Raw genomic sequence first — 20,601 nt, forward strand, 5'->3', positions numbered from 1 at the left:
CGAAGATTCAGTTCCCGGGTTCCTGCCAATGCTAGAACAAGGGAATGTGAGAGAGTAGTCTAGAGCCGGCTCGCCTGATGCTTTATCACAGGCATTGATGGTGGCACAAAATGAGAAAACAAAAAAAAACTGTGGAGCTTTTTGAAGAGGCCTGTCTGAGGATTTGGTATAGCGAATATAACGTTGACGTCACCTATTGTAATTAATATGCCAACCAGTGCCTCAATGGCTGTCCCAAAGGGTCTTTAGTTCCTGTGGTTGGCATACTTGAATAACAAAAACAATGTTTGTAAACAGAGATCATCCCTACTTGGAGACAACCGATTACAAATAGTTCTGTTCACTTTTGAGGAGACTAGCAATTAGCAATTTTCTGGTCTTAAGTATTTTTCCACCAGCCCCTTTAGCTTTGTTTTAGGGAGATCACCTTTGATAAGGTCTTCTAGCATAGTGGCCAGCTTGGCGTTAACTGTTTTGTCAGTTGCCGAGAACTCCTCTGCTAAGTTGTCAAAACTTGACCTAGGGGACTCCCCTAAGTAACTTGCAAGACACTAGTGAGCACAGGCGGAACCCCTGAGTATTAGTCATCACCATCAGAGGGCTTATCCTGATCACTTTCGGAGCTCATTCAGAGCCCTAAATTTAGCTTAAATCTCTTACTAAGCTCTTGTTTCAGGGAAGCGACTATTCCTATAGCTCTGCTTTTCTCGAGGAAGGAAGCGGTGGGGAGGCCCCTCATCTAAGTTTTGTGTGGTGCGCTAAAATGTAAACAACCGAAAAATATTTAGCTCTGAAGGACCAAGAACCTCAAATTCGGGAAAAAAAATATATTTATGTTTCCCTTCATATAGCCATTTCGCTAAACTAGAAGGGGCTCCAACCAGGAGAAGCGATTGCCAAGCACAGTTCTCGGGCATCCACGTGTCCTTTGAAGTACACGTCAACTCGCGAGGTAAACTATAACCTTCTTTCCCTCAACTGTTGAAAACATTAGGACTCAAAGGGAAACTATAGCTTAATTAAAGTTTCTTACCCTAACAACCGCCTCCACATTGAGTAGGACGGCAAAAAGCGAGGCAAAAGGCTCTCGACCAAGTTCAGTCTTAAATGACAACTTGTTGCAAAGCACTGTTCTCCGGCATCCACGTGTCCGTTGTGGTCCATTTCAACTCGGGGAAACTATAACTTTCTTTCCCTCAAATGTTGAAAATGTTAGGACTCGAGGGGAAACTAAAAACTTTCTTTCCCTTAATAACCGCCTCCATATTGGATAGGACGGCGAAAAGCGAGGCACATAAGGCTCTCAACATAGCTTAACAGCTTCTAAACGACAACTTGTGAAACGTCAATTTGTCCTCCTCAGGCTTAGTTTTCGAGATAAACTGAATAAAACAAGAAGAAGAAGTTAATTAAAGCGACATTATTTTCTTACCTGCAATAATAAGGACAAATAAAGAGAATAAAAACCCGGAGACCACAATAGCACTGAACTCCACGGCTTCGCAATGTGTACTGATTATCCACGGCGGCACGTGTGCATCTCATGTTAACCGGAAGTGACGTCACCGGGATTTGGTAGAATGCTTTTTTTACGAGCACTATCGGTAAGAGCCTATTTGCTCCTCGGTAAGGCTCGCAGCAATTAACTCAGTATGGCAGTACCCATAAGTCCTGTCATCACGTGATTTATCTTGTGGGCACATGGGTAAAAGCCACGAAAATGGAGGATAAGAGCGAAGCCGAGGACAACAAGGTAGAAGAGCAATTTGCACGTGAAATTCGTTGTTTATCGTTCTGCTGGAACGCATTTAATCGCGTAGAGCCACCTTATGAAGCTTAATAAAAGTAAACAATGCCGCGCATTATTACAGATCCTTTCTCGTATCCCGTTAGCTTCGAATTATGCGGCCGAGGTACTTTTGAGTTATAACTGCAAGTGCATTCTCCTTGAGTACGCCGATCTGATTATCGCCACTATTATACGTCAGTAAGCACACCTTTCACAACATCTTAATATCTCGCAGAAAAACTACCAACAGGTCGTCGTCTTTATGTAAAGAACGCCAGATAAATTCCGCAATATGTCCTGAATACACGTATTTGCGCCGACCAAATTCGGGCCATCCTGGCTTCAGATCCACTGTTCTTCGATTTTGTTCGTGTGTTTACCGTTCTTTTTTACAAATTCTTTTGAATGATTAACGGTTTCGATTCGTGAGTGTATCCATGCTTTTCTACGTTAACATGTGATTTCCAGCAGTCTGAAATAATAAGATTTCCTAGAGCAATCCATTCTTTAATAATTGGAAGGACAGTGGTCGCACTGTGGTATCCAACAGTGAGTATAAAGGATTTTCGAGAGTCTTCTTCAATGCCTCCGAATACACACTGTCCCTCAACTCGGTGACCACAATAGTAATTGCGTTTTACGAATTTACTTTCGTTAATTTGTACTGTTTTTCCATGCAGCTATCGCACATTAGCAATAATAAGCAATACCTCAAAGTACCTCGGCCACATAATTCGAAGCTAACGGGATACAAGAAAGGATCTCTAATAATACGCGGCATTGTTTACTTTAAGCTTCAGAATGTGGTTCTACGCGATTAAATGTGTTCCAGCAGAACGAAAACAACGAATTTCACGTGCAAATTGCTCTCCTACCCTGTTGTCCTCGCCTTCGCTCTTATCCTTCACTTCTGTGGCTTTTACCCATGTGCTCACAAGATAAATCACGTGATGAGTGGACTTATGGGTACTGCCATAATTTATTTAATTTAAATTTCTCGTTATTCGCTTTTTTAACCCTTCCCATAATACAGGTCATTTGGAGAAGGATGGGGGTGGGGGGGGGGGGGGGGGGAATTTTTGCAATAATTATTTCATTAAAACGATGGATATTCAGTTCATTGAAGCATGATAGAGTCCCAAGAATAAATAACTTGCATCGTTTATTTTTATTTTTATGTAAATGCCCTCTCCCCCTTAAGGTTACCGTATATCTTCAGGGGTGTCTCGCGTCCGAGTGATGTAGCGCGTCCGGTTTAAACTGTAGATACCTAAACCCCTATATCAAATTAAAGCTTATATAGCTGGCTATCAAACCATATCAAGAATTTTGAAGTTAAATGAATGGTCGAATTTTTCACGACCTCTAAATGCGAGCGTCCGAATTACCTTTTCAAAGCTACAAGTCAAAGCAAGTGTGATGACCCAATACGTGTCCGTACGTGTTGCACGGCATTTTACTTGAAATTCTCGGATTCGACTAGAGTTTGCAACTGTGATAGAGCACTTCATGGCGTATTCTAAATCTCGTTATTACTGACTTATTTATTACTGACTTATTTAGTACGAGATTTGCTGCGATAGGAGACAAAACCAGGGAATTTAAAATTTCCTGTTTTCAGACTTTCCCACTCTGTTCGATAAAGTGCACAAAGACAGTAAAGGAGTGGAAGGGAGAAAACCACGTTTGGAGCGCGTGGCAGTCTGCACTTGTATCCAGGTTACCGGACTAAAGGTGGAGTCATCGGATGACACTATAGAGTTATACTTTGAGAACGAAAAGAGAAGTGGCGGGAAGGATGTTCAAATGGTGGAACGAAAATGGAAGGATGAGGCGTTGGTGTTTTTTGAGGATCCTTCAAGTAAGAAAAGTATTATTAATAATTGATAGTAATGTGCCGATCAAATCAAAACTTCAAACCACCCCCACCCCCTTCCCCCGGCAAGCGCCGGGTGACTATTTTCTAATTCCGTGAGAGTTTAAAAGAATCCATTTGTAAAGGCTTGGTGAGAAGAATGACAACTTAGAAGGCCTACTCTGGGACCTTAAGTCGCCGTAACCTACGGCGATTTACCTTAGGTCGCCGTAACCTAAGGCGATTTAAAGCGACTCAAGGCGAGTTAAGGCGACTTAAGACAAAATTGCTCAAAAAACCAGGCGACTTAAGGCAACCTTACACAACTTAAATTGCTTATTCAAATTAAGTCACAGAATATCAACTGATCAAAGTCTCCATATTTCTTTTCCAAAATTAGAAAAAAAAGAACTGTGAAATTATTATTATTATTATTATTATTATTATTATTATTATTATTATTATTATTATTATTATTATTATTATTATTATTATTATATAAACACCAACGAAATACTAAGTGAGCTTTCACGCGAAAACATGATATCTGAAAAGATCACTGTTGTTATGGTTACATATGAAAATCACGCCTTTCGAAACCTTTCGTGAAATGATTTAGTATTTCATTGGTATTTATATAATAAATAGAATATTACATGGCCGCTTGGAGATACGGAATTTCTTTTCTCGTGTTGAAAAATATTTCACTCGAATATTTTTCGATACTCGAAGAGAAATTTCGTATCTCCAAGCGGCCTTGTAATATCCTCTATTTATTTCACAATTTTTAATTGCTATATGACAGTGTCAAATGTCTACGTCTAAATTCCACTAGAGCTTTAAAATGCTGGGCTGGAATAACAGCAACCATAATAAATAATTAGCAGAATTTCGGAGATGAACAAAATAATAATATGATTTTTATATTCACCGCACTAGCTGGTGAATATAAAGCAAAACAAAATGGCAGGGTACTCGTGACCTTTACAACAGGAATAAACTGTGTCGTTATCCATTATTCTCTGTGTCGATTATCAATTCTCTGTTTGCTCAGCTCTGAAATTATACTCACACAATTATTCGTCACAGATGTACACTCAATTTGCCTTTGGCTAATAACTGTTAAAGTTACAGTGTATTGCAAGTTTGTTTTTCTGATAGCTACAAAACTTATTTATTCATCAAAAGAACGACATAATTTACATAAGACTGTTATAGCAAATTCATGCTTTCAACAAAGATAAACAACAAGGAAGTCAAACTATTTAAACTCAAACTATATCACAAATGAGTGCAAATAATTATTGTTACCTTAGCAAACTTATCTGTAAGATCTCTGTAGCTTGCACTGTCAATTTTTGCACGAAAGTTTGGCAAGATTTTCACCATTTCAATGGCATCAAACAATCATTATGGTTGTTCCATTTCGGAAACGCAACCAATAAACGGTTCTTCTCTTTCTTCAGTTCGGCGAAAGACTCCAATATACGTAACGAGTACTGTACGGGTCCGCAAATGATCCCACTGAACCGCAAATGATCCCCAAACTGTACCGCAAATGATCCCGGAACACAAATGATCCCCATTTTGGACCGCAAATGATCCCGAAAATAAAGCAAGGAATGGCATGGAGGGTGGATTGGTGAGGATTGAGAATTAATGTGAAGAGCGCTTATTTTTATTAAAAGCACTTTAAATCACGCATGGCTCACAACAGGTTTCTGCCTCGTGATAGTTTTCAAGAAAAACTGAATTTTGTTACTTACCAGGTTGTCATAAATTACCGGATACAATCATCAAAAACTAACTTGGACGGAATTCTAAACTGATTGTGACCAGGGGCCCGTTTCTCCAACCCTGCGAGCAGAGTCTCTTTCGATCGGGTCAGCGGCCTCGATTCTGCGACATTTGGTATTGACACGCTTGACCAGGTACTGCAAAGCCACGAAACGAAAACAAACAGTCGGGATATTCAAACAACTCTGGCAAACACACGACAACCTCATTTCCTTGGAAACCCAAGACAATTTATCCTTTAAAATTGCCATTTCAGTTTTTACCGAAAAAGTTATAAATATCTGGCAGACTCGTTTCAGTAACCGACATACAGAGTCCGAATTTCGCATGGGAATTTAGAATTGCAACGTGTATCTCTGGCAAGTGTCATTTGATGTCATTTGTGAGCTTCACCTTCCCGGGGGGGGGGGGGGGGGGGGGGGGGATGCAGCACATCCCCATTAGCCTGTTATAAGGAAGAACCCCCCCCCCCCCCCCCCCCCCCCCCCCCCCTCCCGGGTCGCCTTCCAAGCACTCGTCGAAATGGTTAAACTGCTTTTTCTGATGTTTTTGTGTCTTCATATTGGTAAAATTTGAGAACGTTCTTAGAGTTGACGATGTTGATGATAAGAAAAAGCAAGGAGAGAAAAGAAAAAAACAGGTAGGTTTGGAGCTTTGTGCGCACACATTGACAGTCTGCAAAACATCAGTTGCATGAGCGGCTGCAAACCATGCGCAACGTGTTCAGCGAGCATAGCGTTAGACCGATACTTGTTTTTTGCCCTTAAATGAAAAGGGTCAGTTTTTAAGAAATCTAACAGATTCAACCTTCTATCCCTAGCCAACGCGAAAAAATCTGCCTTTGGATGATGACGTGTACGATGCTCTTTTCAGTAAATTATTTGGTGAGAAATCACTTCTCGACTGGCCGAAGAAATTTGACCAAGGCTTAAGGCAACGAGTTTATAGAAAGTTAAGAAGTGATATCTATGACCTAAAAGAAGTCCATGATCCAATAGTTGGGCAGGAGAAGAAACGAATCGTCGAAAAGAAAAATAATTAACGTGAGGTCTCTCAGTTTGTGAATTCCGCGTACCACGAAACTAAAGGTGAAGGCGCAAAAAACTAAACAGACAAATGTCTCATACCTACTGTGGGTTATCGCGTCGAATTATCCAACGCACTCTAAATTCAATGAAACAGCAACAAAAAGTGAGACCCATTTTTTATAATAAGGCGCCTCTCCGACCAGTCAAATTATCCAAAATACAAGAAAAGCATCAAGTGGATCTTGTTAGTATGGTTAGCTTGCCAGGCAATATAGATGGTGACACATATAAGTACATAATGTTTGTTATTGACATTTTAGTAGATTTCTTTTCTTGCGTCCTCTTCAAACATAAGAGACCAGTGACGTGGCAGAGCATCTTTTGTACATTTACACGGAGCACGGCCCCCCAGAAATTTTGCAAAGCGATCAAGGTCCGGAATTTAAGGGAGTGGTAAAGATTGTTTTTGAAGCGCTAAACGTTCGCATAGTTAAAAGTTCTGCCTACAGTTCTCAAACGCAAGCAAAAGACGAGCGCTCACACAGAACGTGGAAGGAGAAATTAAGGTTTGATTTGATAAATAACGGCGGCGATCTGAACTGGGTGGAGTACCTTTAACAGTACCAACAGCTATACAATGAATCCCCCCATCGTTCTCTCGGATTTGAAGTGTACTTTGGTAGAAAGCCGAATAGGATTCGGAATAAACTGTTTCTTGGGGGAAAGAAAGAATATGAAGTTCTGGAAGAAAATAACAGCAGTTTTGAAACGGGTGAGAGCAAGAGAGAAGAGCTATTGGAGCTACAAATCGAACGAGATGCCATAAGGCAGGAAGCTATGGATGCTTCTAATGAGGCTGCACAGTATATGGTAAAGCGGGAGTTAAGGCGAAAGCAACCTTCATTCTATTATAAAGGAGAAACTGCTTTGATTCGCATTCCTATTTCAAAAAAAATAGTCAAGGGAAAAAAGAACTCCCTAAAGAGCACTTGTAAAGGAGTTATGATTCAGGCAGATCACACCGTGCACAAGTATTTGATCAGTTACAATGACCCAGAGACACAGAAAAGCAAAACGAACTGGTTTAGTGTAGATGATGTTACTTCAGTCACGAAAGAGGAAGAAATTGAGAGACAACAAAAAGCAAAGAGTAACAACGGTAAATGAACTGCCAGATTCAGAGATCACAAAGAGTCCATAGATCAACCAGACAAGCGAAGGACAAACAACGCCAGCTTGTTAGAGGCCAGCATAAATCAAATACTTTCCCTTGAAAAGCTTAATGGCGATACCATTAATTTGTATTTTGAATTTTTGACAAATACTGAGGACAGTTGCAACGTCCTACGTTTATCCTTTGTTGTATCGACCGATTGAAACCTCCACGTACTCCAAACACAGAGGCAACAGCACTCTGTGGGAGTATGGAAAACTGATAGCACCTGTACACCTTCCTGCCGAGAACCATTGGCTGCTGATCGTTATAAGTGCTGTTAATTTATGCCTTTCATTTATGATTCCCCTAGCTGCTCTACAAAAACGTACCGAACAATTTTTGATATCATCAAAGAAAAATTTATAAGAAATGAGCTCCAGTGTGTTTCTGATGAGGATAAAGCTCTCTTCCAGCAAGACAATTGGAGCTAGTGTACAGCTCAATGTTCAAAGCAAAGGAATGACACCGATTGTGGTGTATTTACCTGTCTTTTTGCAAAAAGGTTGCTGTTTTCGAGTGACAGCCATTGCAGCCTTACCCTCAACGAAGATCCTCGAAATGAGATGGCGAGCGATTTACTAAATCTTGCATCATCCTTGCGCAGTGAAAACGATTTACCCAAAATTTTCCAGTGGATGGCAAACGGTAAGATAGCTCCAGACAAAGGTGAATCACCAAAGAGTCGGTTGGACATGGAATTGGGAAAGGAAGGATTAACATATCGCCACCCTCCAACCCCCAAGGATGGGAACTGTCCATTCCTTGCAATGAATGACCAGCTAATACGCCTCGGAAGGGTCTCGCAGAGTGCCACAAAAGTGCGACGTGACTTGGTAAATTACCTCCGTAGTAATCCAACAACCCCGGCCGGGACTCATTTCAGAGAATTTACCAAACACGGAGCATGGGATACCTATCTGAGAAGGATGGCTATGGATGGTGAATGGGGTGACTGGATTGCTTTATGGCGCCAAATTAACATGTTTGAAATCCCGGTGGCGGTAGTATCAAGCTTAGGAGAAACGGGATTGAATATTATCTACCCCGGAGCTGGTTATGAAAACGAAGCCACTGGAGATATAGCCTTACTTGGCCATGAAGCAGAGCTGCATTACCATAGCCTGAAACCAATAGCTGCTCAGAATCCCCAGCTAGCCATTGCTCAGGAATTAAAGCAAAAATACGGCGAAGGAAAAATAACAGAAGAGATTTGTCCCAGATGTGGAAGAAAATTCGAGTGCTGCACACATGCAAGGTGTATTTAAGAGCGGTGGAGGATTGCAGGTCTACGCAATTGATAGCGTTTTCTGTAATAGTTGTTTAATGGACGACTTTTAGTCAAGGACATGGGAAAAAAACAAAACTGCGGTACTGCATGTTGAACCAAAGCTTATAGGCTAAAACATTGCGTTCTAGTTATTAATGTTACGATTGTTGTTAGCCAGGCCCGGGTGGCGTCCTTTTCGCCTCTTCAAAGAGATCAATGGGCCGTTTCTCGAAAGTCCCTAAACTTTTCACATGTCAAAATTCCCTCTTTATCTCAAGAAGGGAGAGGGTTTAAGTGTTTCACAATCCGCTTTTAGTTATCTCGAGAAAACATGCTAAAAGTCATCGGGACTTCTCGAGAAACAGGCCCCTGGTCACAATTGGTTTAGAATTGCGTCCAAGTTAGTTTTTGATGATTGTATCCGATAATTAAATGTGATTTAAAAATAAGCGCTCTTCACATTAATTCTCAATCCAGACCAATCCACCCTCCATCCCATTCCTCACTTTTTTTTCGGGATCATTTGCGGTCCAAAATGGGGATCATTTGCCTTCCGGGATCATTCGCGGTCCAATATGGGGATCATTTGCGGTCCTGGTATCATTTGCGGTACAGTTTAGGAATCATTTGTGGTTCTGGGATCATTTGCGGTCCTGGGATCATTTGCGGGTCCGTACAGTTCCGTATGCGAAGTCTTTCTCAATGAAACCTCTTTTTCTCAGTGATTGCTACGCTTTATAGGCTCTGATCATCAACAATCTTTTGTCCGCCATTTTGATTCTCCCAGCTAGTGTCCATGTCTCTATGTGCAGACTCGCGTGAGCTTGAGTCAAGTCACGTGACCATAACATTCTCGGAATTAGTAGCCATTCCTTCGGCGGTATATGCAACCCTATGTTAAAAATTACATGATGAGGCATTTTTTACGAGATCGATCAGCACAAGGCGGTTTTAAAGGAAGAATATTGTGAGCTTTTGTGGTTCGGTTGCCATTTTTATTCCTGCATCAGATATGAAAAATGTACACCCAGCACGTACATGTGACACTTCACTACACGTGAATTCAGTTATGCTGATGGCGGGTTTCTTTGCCTCGCACATAAATTTAAAAGAATTTCTTTGAGCTTTGGCTGTGAGTTCATCTATCAAGTTACGCATGAACCCTGTACAAAGAGCAAATTAGAGCAGGTTTCCTCGGAGTTGTGGAGTTTAGTGGATGTGCAGTGTTATTATACATATCGTGCATGCATTTGGTTACAAAATATGTGATCAAGATTTGGAATTTTGGGTGGGGAAATAACAGATAAAGGTTGGTTAATCCCTTCTGCTTGACTAAATCGTGTATTCTTGAGAAGAGCGTCGCCATCTAGAACGCGACGAGCTATGTAAATCGAACAAAAAAAATGCATGAAATGCTTCGAGTAAGACTTCTCAACCTTACAATAGACATTTTCTTTCTTCAGTTAAGTTAAGCTTATATCAGTATTACTCTAAGTAAATAACCTCAATTCTTGTTACTGAGCTTAAATTTGTTTGGTTATTTCACCCGTTATATTTGTTATTTAAAGTTGCAAAAACATTTTGAGACATCATATCACTGCTCCTCACAAAGGTGAGGAATTAATAGCACTAGAGTTAACTATTAATTTTTTTATGGGCTTTCATGTTTAATACTTGTTTTTGTAAAAAGGAAATGGCATAACATCTTGCCAAAAATAAATGTGTGGAGACTAGAATCTTGCGTGTGGTGTCTCCATTAGAGCTACATGTTGCAAGGCAAAGGTAAAAAAAAGGCTTGTGGCAGATATTTAATCAGGACTTACATGATTCCTGCAAACACTATCATGTTATCTCTGCTGCATGTCCTCTTGTGTGTTCTCAAGTTCAAGTTGAAGTTTATTAACTTTTTCTTTTACTATTACACTGGTAAAGGCTACACTATCCCGCAAATAGCATATGCTAATCTAGGCGGTTAGTGTTTCTGGCCTGTCTTATGTGTTATGGCAGGAGTTTGCCAGGCTCATCAGCACCTTTCAAATGGGTATCAGGAGGCAACCCCCTGCCCCACCCATTATTCTTTTTTTGGGAATCGACCAAGAAACAATTACATTAAGATGCCTCCCTTGATCTGCAACTACTTCATTGACTCATTCTCAACTGTTTTAGGCTAACTTTAAGGTGTGTTGTGTTCGTGGAATGAAGGCGACTTAGGGCGACTTAAGGCGACTTAAGGCGACTTAAGGTCCCACAGTAGGCCTAGGACATTGCTTCCATATTTGATACTTTATATCAAATCTCGCATCTAACAATGTTTTATTGCTTGAATATTAGGTGTTGAAAGTGTCATCCGAAAGGAGCACAAACTTGAAGGGAACAAACTCACCGTCATGGCGTACTATCCTTTCCTACACAACACGATGAAGGAGAAAGCGGACATCCAACTTGATTCTGATGTCCTAAAGTTCATTCAAAGGAACCACGACAGTGAGCTACAAGAGGTTTCTAAGGAGCTCAAAATTCAAATTGAACATTCAAAAAAACCCCAATCTCCGGTCATCATTTCCATTTCTCCTGCAGACAACAAGAAAGATTCCAATCAGTCATGGGATGGAAGAGTGGAGGACTTAAAGAACTTCTTGAATAATTTCCAGAAATCTCATCTTGATATCCCTTCCGAAATCTTTGATGAGATAGTAAAGAGACGGAAAGAAGATGGCTCTAGTTACGGATCATCAGATTTTCTGATTACATTTGATGACCATCGAAGACTCGTTGAGGTTACTGGAAAAAGACCGTGCGTCGATGCAGAAATGCATAAAATAAAAGAGTTAAGCATTGCAGTTAAGGAAGATAGAGAGCTCATGAAAACCGTGGTTGAAGTGGTTGAAGACAACATCCCCGAATCTAGGCTGAAGCTGCTGGAAATGTCCGGCATTTGTGAAAAGCTTCAAAATGATCACCAACATTTAACCATCTTGGTCGATAGCATCGGGCAGAAGTTATTTTTGAAGGGTCCTAGATGTCTTCTCCAAGAAGTAAAAGTTGAGATATTCAAATTTATTTCAAAGATAGTGGATAAAACTACTGAAATCCCAGGCAAGTTAGTAGACGTTTTGAGAAAACCTGAAGTTTCAAGATTTATGCTGGATCTTCTTAAAGAGAAAGGCATTGGTGCGGTGCTTCTTTACGATCAAAGCCAAGTGTCTAATGAAGTCACTGTGGTTGGTGTTGATTCCACTAATGCAAAACATGCAGAGAAGATCCTGCTGGATGCTGTTCGAGAAAGGAGTCTCCGTTTGACACCTGAAAACGCTGCACTCATTCAAAGTAGTCTTTGGAGAAATTTTAAGTCATCACTCTCGCCGAATTGCATGGTACAAGTATCTGAGGATATCTCTTGCAGCACCGTTTGGACAAGTGGGATAGCAAGTTATGTTGACGAATGCTTTCAAAAGATCACTGATTTTCTGGAAAGAAACACGATTTTACGTAAAACAATCCAAACAGAGTGCGGTATCACAATGTTTCTCTCCGAAGTATGGAAAACCAAGATCGAGGAGATAAAGAAAAAGTTCGCTGATTATTCCATCGACATGAGGACCGCCCCGAACAGAGAAGGCGTCGAGGTTTCTGGTACTGAAGCAGGACTACAAAAATGTTTGCCAGAAGTTGATGTTCTTATTCATTCCATCCAGAAGCGCTCACTTCAAGTCGACAAGCCCGGGATGAAGAAGTTCTTTACGAAAGAAAAGGGCAAAAGCATACTCAAAAACACAGCGGCAAAACATCGTTGCATCATCATTACCAAGGAGCATGCCGAGGACGAAATTGCACCACACCATTCCATGAATGAAGAAGAAGTCCTGGGGTCCATGCAAGAACTCGTTTGCAGCTATGTTACAAAGCAAGGAAAAAAAATCTCCGTCTTAAAAGGGGATATCACAAAAGAGAATGTGGATGTCATTGTCAATGCGGCAAACGGGGAGTTACAACACATCGGAGGCCTTGCAGCAGCTATCGTGCAAGCAGGTGGTAAAGAAATTCAGGATGAATGTGCCAATTACATAAGGGATAACGGTCCTCTTCTTGAGGGCCAAATCATGGTTTCTACAGGCGGAAGGTTAACATGTAAGAAGGTTATACATGCCGTTGGGCCAAGATGGAATTTTGAGGCAGACAGACTAGTGAGAGGCGGTGACGAAACAAAGCAGGAACGGTATCTAAAATATGCCGTTACAAAATCACTGGAAGAAGCAATGAAATACAAGTCAATCGCTATTCCAGCCATTAGCTCAGGGGTATTTGGCTTTCCGCGAGACCTTTGCGCTAAGGTCATTATGGATGCCCTCCTTGAATTTTGCAGAGAAAACGCTGCGTGCAGGCTATCAGAAATCCATCTCATCAACAACGATTCCACTACGGTACGTGTGTTCGAGGCAGAAATGAAGAAACGATTTGCAGCTGAAAGGGATTTCAGCGATTACAAAGATCAGTCACCTGATACAGCATTTTCTCTCGGAGCTAACAACGGTCCAGGTGTATTCGGAATGTCAAAGACCTCAAGATCTCTTATAACTCCACAGGGCATCCGCATCACCATGAAAGCTGGTGACCTCGCTAAAGAGCAGGTAACTGAGGGGAATTTAAAAAAAATTACTTCAGAATTTAGTTGTTCAAGGTCAATGAACGATCATCAAATCCTGAGCGATTTTGGACGATGTTCTGATCGACGACATTCGGAAAACCGACCTAAATAACTTTAGATCAACTTCAACTTCAAATTTTTATTTATTTATTTACTTTTTGTATTTACCGTCATAAACGGAGTTGCTTTTTTTCACACCCCCTAAGATCAAACCTAACACTCACGTTTTTGTTTGTTGTTTGTAAGTTTTCTCTCATTTTGTTCATTACTAGGCTGACATAATAGTGGGAACAGCAGCCTCCAACCTGAACTTGAACCAGAATCCATGCGCAAAGGCGCTCAGCCGAGCTGCTGGACCAATCCTTCAACAAGAATGTTCCAATATAGGTCAGGTGGCTGTTGGTGATATTGCTGTCAATCACAGTCCAGGAAATCTCCAATGCAAGGCGGTCATCTTTGCAATCTGCTGCGAATGGAGTAAGACCGGGGCAAGAGAGGTAAAAATTCCTTTGGATTGTACTCGACAAAAGTTTTCTGTTTTTTTTTCTTTCTTCAAATGATAGCTTGTGTAACGAACGCTATATATTTATCGTGACTGCTGTACAATCTGAAATTTGTGTTTGCAGCTGCTTGCTATAAGAAAGAAGCACGCGTTTTTGAGCCAATAGAATGTTGAAGCATAGAGACAAACTGAATAACCCTAAAATTAGTCGACTCAGTACAACAGAAACAGAGGGAGACCACAAGGGACAATTAGAATCCAATGCAATATCGGGTTTGACAAATAAGGTCCTTTTTATTGCCCCAGGTTTTGAAAGGTCTCCTTCAAAAGTGTCTCCAGACAGCTTCCTCCAAAGGAATGGCGTCCATTTGTTTTCCCTCCATTGGAACTGGTACGCTTCAGTTTCCCCGTGCAGAAGTAGCCAAAATATACTTTGATGAAGTATTATCATTCAGTCAGAAGAACCCACAGACATCAATCAAAGAAATAGGGTTTGTGCTTTACGATCAAGATGTGTCCACTGTCCAGGCTTTTGACACGGAATTGCAGAAGAGGATGCAAGGCAAAGCCCCTTCGCCGGTCAGACGTCCCCAGTCATCTTTTACCACGAAGAAACCTGCGTTTTCTACAATGAAAGAACGAAAACAGGATTACTTAGAAACAAACGTCGGTTCACTCTGCTTCAAGGCACACCCGGGAGACATCACAAAAGAGACCACCGACGCTATCGTTGTCATTTCGAACAAAGATTTAGACATTGGCAGAGGTGGTGGAGCTGGAGCTGCAATTTTGAAGGAAGGAGGTCAATCGATTCAAGACGAATGCTCTCAGAAAGGACCCCAACCACCAGGATCGGTTGTCATCACAAAGGCAGGAAACTTGAAAGCGAGCTCCATTCTGCACATTGTACCTTCTCAACCAGTGACTGGAGACAGCATAAAATCGTGGGTCATAACATGTCTTCAGGAAGCCGAGAAAGTGAAGATGTCATCGATTTCATTTCCTGCCATAGGCACAGGCAATCTTGGCCTAAGTGCAAAGCAGTGTGCCACAGTTATGCTATCAGCAATTCAAGACTTCAGTGACCAGCTACCTTCTTCGATGCAGATCGTCAAAATGGTAGTTTTCCAGGAGGAAATGATGAAAGATGTTCGGTCGGCAATAGAGGAAGCTTCAGGGAAAGTCTCACAAGAAAAGCCTAGTTTGTTTTGGCGAGCTTTCAACCTCCTGGGCCTCGGAGGATCTGACCAAACACTTCCACAGACTACCCTAAGCGATTTGGATACGGCACTTGAGCTTGTCATCTTTGCTGGTTGCCAAGAAGATCTCCAGAAAGCATTTAACGAGATCAATGGAATTATACAAGATAACTCTACAAGGAAAGTAATTGAGAGACAGGCAGTTACCATGTTGTCCTCACAACATTACCAAAAAATCCACGCGCTGGAATTAAAATACGATGTGAAGGCAACTCTCGAGAAAGAGCTTGGACGGATCGTGGTAAGCGGAATGACTGATGACATACTGAATGTGATGGGAGAGATTTACAGCCTTCTGGATCACGTGAAAGAGGAAGAAGACGAACGCAAACAAGCTGAAGCCTTGTCAAAGGTTATCCAGTGGATGTACAAAAATGTTGACACGGATGCTTTCGAACCTTTTGAGCCTCTTGTAAACGCAAAGATTGAAGCTGCTTACGATAAGAAGAAATCTGGAGTTGATATAGGAGATGGACAATACCGAGTAGACTTCAAATTGATGAATATGGAGATACGAGATTGCGGCGTTACTGACGTGAAAAGAGTAAATCAAAGTAAGTTACATGCATATTTCTATAATTTCTGTGTGATAAGAACAAAGGGAACGTGACCCAGTATTTAAAATGCTGGAATTAGGGTTTGAAATGTTTATGTGACCACCAAATGGATTTGTGTTTGGTTGTTCTGAATTGTTTCTTAGCAAACTACTGTGCCGCACAATAGCAAAGACAACTAGTAATTTTTACTTCCAAATAATCAAATCTCATACATACTAACGAAAATAACAAGAAATCGGAAGGTCGTAGGTTCAACTACTGTGAAGGAGCACCCGCCATTTTTTCCGAGTGTCCCCGAGTCACCATTGAAAAATATCGTCTTTTCAGTAACCTGTTTACCAGTTTCAACACTTGCGTCAATTCATCTTCTCGTTATGTGGCGAAAATTGCATTAGAATATACTCAAATGCACTTTACAAGAATAAGCTGCAAAAAACAAATATAACATGCTGAGAAACCCCCCAACACGTTTGTTGGCGGTTTTGCAAAGCATGGCGAAAATGGATTCGGGGCCATTGAAACAATTCCATTCAGTTGTCAGAGTGGGATTTCAACACGTTCGAAATATGTAACGCTTCCCGAAATAAGATGTCTTAGCTGAAAAGAAAATCACTGTTAAAGCCATAACGTCAAGTCACTTGAAGTCTTTGCGCTAAAACAACCAATCAGTCTTATTTCAGTTAAGGTTAATTTTTTATTTTGTCCATCCCAGCAAAACTAGTTGGAATATAATGAACACAAAGCCAAAGGAATAGTTTATTTGCCACCGTAAAGATAGCGCAGATCTTCTGAAGTCTTTTAACTGAAAAGTTAACTTATCAGTTTTTCTAGACCACCTTTCAAAATTGTAGCCCACGGCAAAATCTTGAAACCTCTAAGTTGGACAGCAGTTGTTCGTCTCACGTCACGCCCTTGACGCTATCTAGGGGTAATGTTATGCCCATTGCAGTTAGCATACAATGGCAGATATCTCTTACATTTTTCTCCAGGTGACCTACTTCCAAAACATTGGACTCCACAGCCAAAGGATCAGGACGGTTTTGAGAAAACTGTGCATCTGTATCAGCTTGATCCAAGCAATGATGCAAAGGAATATCAAAGAGTTGAAAGTCAGTTCAGACAAACATGCCCGAACAATATTGTAAAGATAGAGCGAGTTCAAAACCCAGCTCTTTACGAAACATATGCCATCCGAAAGAAAAAGATGGATGAAACAAAAGGAAGCAATGAAATGAACCTCTTTCATGGCACTCCTGGCAATAACTGCAAGCTGATTAACCACAAGGGGTTCAACAGAAGTTTTCACGGAAAGAATGGTAAGAAAAATAGGCCTTATGTTTTAAACTGAAAAAAAACGCATATCTGTGTATCTGTCATCTCCTCGGTTTTCACACACGTAGTGGGCAGGCTGCCAAGTCAATTTTCGCCAACCGATTGTGCAACGAACTTTCCCAAAGCAAACTACTCTTTATTGTCAATCTGGTATCAACTACTAGTATATTTCCTTTTATTTTTGCTATAAGATCAAATTGCAGCTAATTTTTCTAGTTTTTGGTAGCCCCTTAAACTGCGGCTTTGAAGAGTAAAGTTAACAAAACGAAATAATTGGACAAGCGCAGGAAAGAACCGCCTTTTTTCCTGAAGTGACAGACATTTCTGTAAGTTATTACATGTATATTGTGTGTTAATTTGAAGATAATGCTTAGCCAGAAGGACTTCTCATAATTACGAATAATCAGCTGTTTGTTCCATAGCATATTAATATGGGTAACTAAATGGTGACGAGTGAAATTAGAGAATAATTTCAGTTGCGTTTTGTCCAAAATCAACTAATTTCCCAAGCCTTTAGGCCAGGGAAATTATTTGATTTTGGACCAAACGCAAGTGAAATTATTCCCTAGCTATTGATATCATGGGTGACAAATTACATTCATAAGGCGCTGGTTACTTCCAAAGCTGGAAGCCATGTGGAATTATAAATTAACCCTAAAATTTCGCACCAAAATGAAGGAATAATTTGTTATCGATATTATTAAACGTGTTATTCTTGCTATTTTGCAGCCACAGTATATGGAAATGGGGTATATTTCGCTCTGCAATCCTCTTACTCAGCGAGGTCCACGTATTCACCACCAGACGCGAATGGTTACCGATACATGTACCTCACAAAAGTCCTTGTTGGTGAATACACAAATGGAAAACAGGGCTTAATTACACCTCCGCCAAAGAGTGCTGCTGATCCTACGGACACCTACGATACTGTGGTCGATCAGATCCCAAATCCTTCCATTTTTGTTGTTTTCTACGACTGGCAGTGTTATCCAGAGTACTTGATCACCTTCCAGTGAAAGAAGAATGCCAATGTTCCCTTTGCGTGACTGTTTATCTCTCTCCGACTGTCACTGTATGATCCAGAGCCTTGACTTTATTTGTTGCCAATTAATCTAAGTCAGTTTCTGGTTGTTTTGGTAGTTTACGAAATATATATATAATATATATTGCAAGAAGTGTAGGGCTCAGTATGTGGGTTCAACATCCAATGAATTCAAGGTCAGGTTTCGGAATCACAAATCGGCTACGCCTACTAACAAGACTACGTGCAAATTAACCGTGCATTTCAATAAGGTTAAACACCGGATATCTGACTTTGAATTCATTGTCATCGAAAAAGTTGTTAATGAGAGTGAAGATCACATTGATAGGCGGTTACTCACAAGGGAAGCTTTCTGGTGCTCCCAGTTGTGTACTCGTCATCCACACGGCCTTAAAAAACGATCAGAGTTTAACTCAAAAAATGGAATTAGGTTCAGCCAATACGTTTTATGTATATTTTAGCCATTTTTTTAGCCATTTTCAGATATGATCTTTTCTATTAAAATTTTTTCCCTTAAATTCCTTATAACTTTAGATATAATACTCTTTAATTTTTTATTGTGATGGTTACCTCCCATAATTAAGGTAATTCCTTAGTATTCCTTTCTCTCAAAAGAGCAAGGTGACCCCCGATTTTTTTTTTTTCAGGTATTTGCTAAGAACAGTCTAATAAAGAACACATTTAAACAAGAAAAAAAGTTTGATAGTAGAACATGAATTTTTTTGCAAAACAGTTCCGTACTGAGTGTATTTTGGCCAAGGCGAGGACTTCAAGCTAACCACGGAACTGTCCCAAAAAGTGCACTATTCCCACAACCAGGCAATCAAAACGGCATAAATGAAGCAATACTGCTTATTTGAATAAAAGAAGCTTTATTTTCAAAATAAAATTTTGTGTCTTTGAAGTAAGCAAGACTTAATTCTAGATCTGTATGAAGGTGATTCGAATTTTTAACGCGCAACCAGTAAAAATATCCTATTTTAAGAGCCTTCTGAAGCGTAAACAAGCACGGTGATTCCATTTTTTTGTTGCTTTTTTAAATGTTCATATCATGAATTTTAATTATGCCAAGTTTCCAAAAAAGTTTGATAGTAGAACAATTTCAAGGGAATTACCTTAACTCTATATTGTTTACTTTGCGAGATATTGGGAACTAACAAATTATCTACTGTTGTGAAGTTGTTTTTTTTTTCTGTTCATAAGCTAGCCTATTTTGTCACCAACTCGTAAGTGCTTGTTTGTAAATTTCATGCAATTAAGCAATCTGTTTATTTCGTAACTAGCACTTTTTCACATATTTAAGATCTTGTAACTCACTTAGTTCCAGGCTAGTATTTTTTTAGCTTTTTAGCTTGTATCGTGAACACTGAAGAAGCCCGAAGGGCGAAACGTCTGTTCCCTACATTAAACATGGACCTGTGAGTAGTTTGCTTTTGACTCCATTTTTCATTCAACCTATATATATAGAAACGTGAAAACCTTATCTTTAAGTCGAAGAGTGCTCTACAATCGTGGAGCTTTATAATTAATTGTAATTAATTGTATAGGAAAGGAAAATTAAAACATTATAACACTACAGAACTGTTTCGAAAGGGCCTGATGGTCCTCTCTCGTCAGCTGCATGAAACACTGACTGACGAACGTTCCTTTTATAAGTTGATGGTTCAAGCATGCTTTATCAGATATTTGGTTGTATGCCGGCACGCACTAGCCAGTTCGGAAGCGGGCACCATAAAAAAAGGAACGAACTTGCGTGTGCGTGCCGGCATACAACCAAATATCTGATAACGTATGCTTGAACCATCAACTTATAAAAGGAACGTTAGTCAGTCAGTGTTTCATGCACCTGACGAGAGAGGCCCGTAGAGAGGTATATATATATATATATATATCTTTGCGCACGTGCGTATCCTGTATAGTCAGGAGTCCATAACCAGGGAGCTCGCAATTCCAATACTAGGCCTATGTAACGGAATTTTTACACATCAAGTTACTTTTAGACGTTGGCTTGCACCAGTGGCCATTCTTAATCCTATGAGTAATACTAATTTCTCATGCAAGACTTGTGATTCGCTGAAAAGGTCTGGTTTGGCGGGAAATCAATCTAAGAATAACTCGGTCTGTAAAAACGCCGTTCCACTAATACAATGAAGTTGCACGGTCCAAGTCGTGGGTTCCTGGTATAGAATAGACCGCACAACTTCGCGCACGTGCGTCATGGAGATTCGCGATATCTTTATTCTAACCACTTGGGTAATCGCACCAAGATTTTAAGGTGATCTTATTCCACCAGAGGTTTCATCTAGTTGGTA

At 40.4% G+C, this 20,601-nt stretch overlaps 1 protein-coding gene across 1 annotated transcript in view; it reads left to right on the forward strand.

Moving 5' to 3' along the window:
• LOC138021749 (protein mono-ADP-ribosyltransferase PARP14-like) overlaps positions 1–19,719 on the forward strand; it is a 98,353-nt gene extending 78,634 nt beyond the window's left edge. Inside the window, exons 16-21 of the mRNA XM_068868740.1 lie at positions 3,411–3,650; positions 11,284–13,580; positions 13,870–14,094; positions 14,406–15,912; positions 16,905–17,231; positions 17,977–19,719. Of these exons, the coding sequence (XP_068724841.1) occupies positions 3,411–3,650; positions 11,284–13,580; positions 13,870–14,094; positions 14,406–15,912; positions 16,905–17,231; positions 17,977–18,263 (4,883 nt within the window). The 3' untranslated portion in view covers positions 18,264–19,719. The remainder of the gene's footprint in view (positions 1–3,410; positions 3,651–11,283; positions 13,581–13,869; positions 14,095–14,405; positions 15,913–16,904; positions 17,232–17,976) is intronic.
• Positions 19,720–20,601: the final 882 nt, after the last annotated feature.

This window comes from Montipora capricornis, chromosome 10 (assembly GCF_036669925.1).
Source record: "Montipora capricornis isolate CH-2021 chromosome 10, ASM3666992v2, whole genome shotgun sequence".
NCBI lineage: Eukaryota > Metazoa > Cnidaria > Anthozoa > Scleractinia > Acroporidae > Montipora > Montipora capricornis.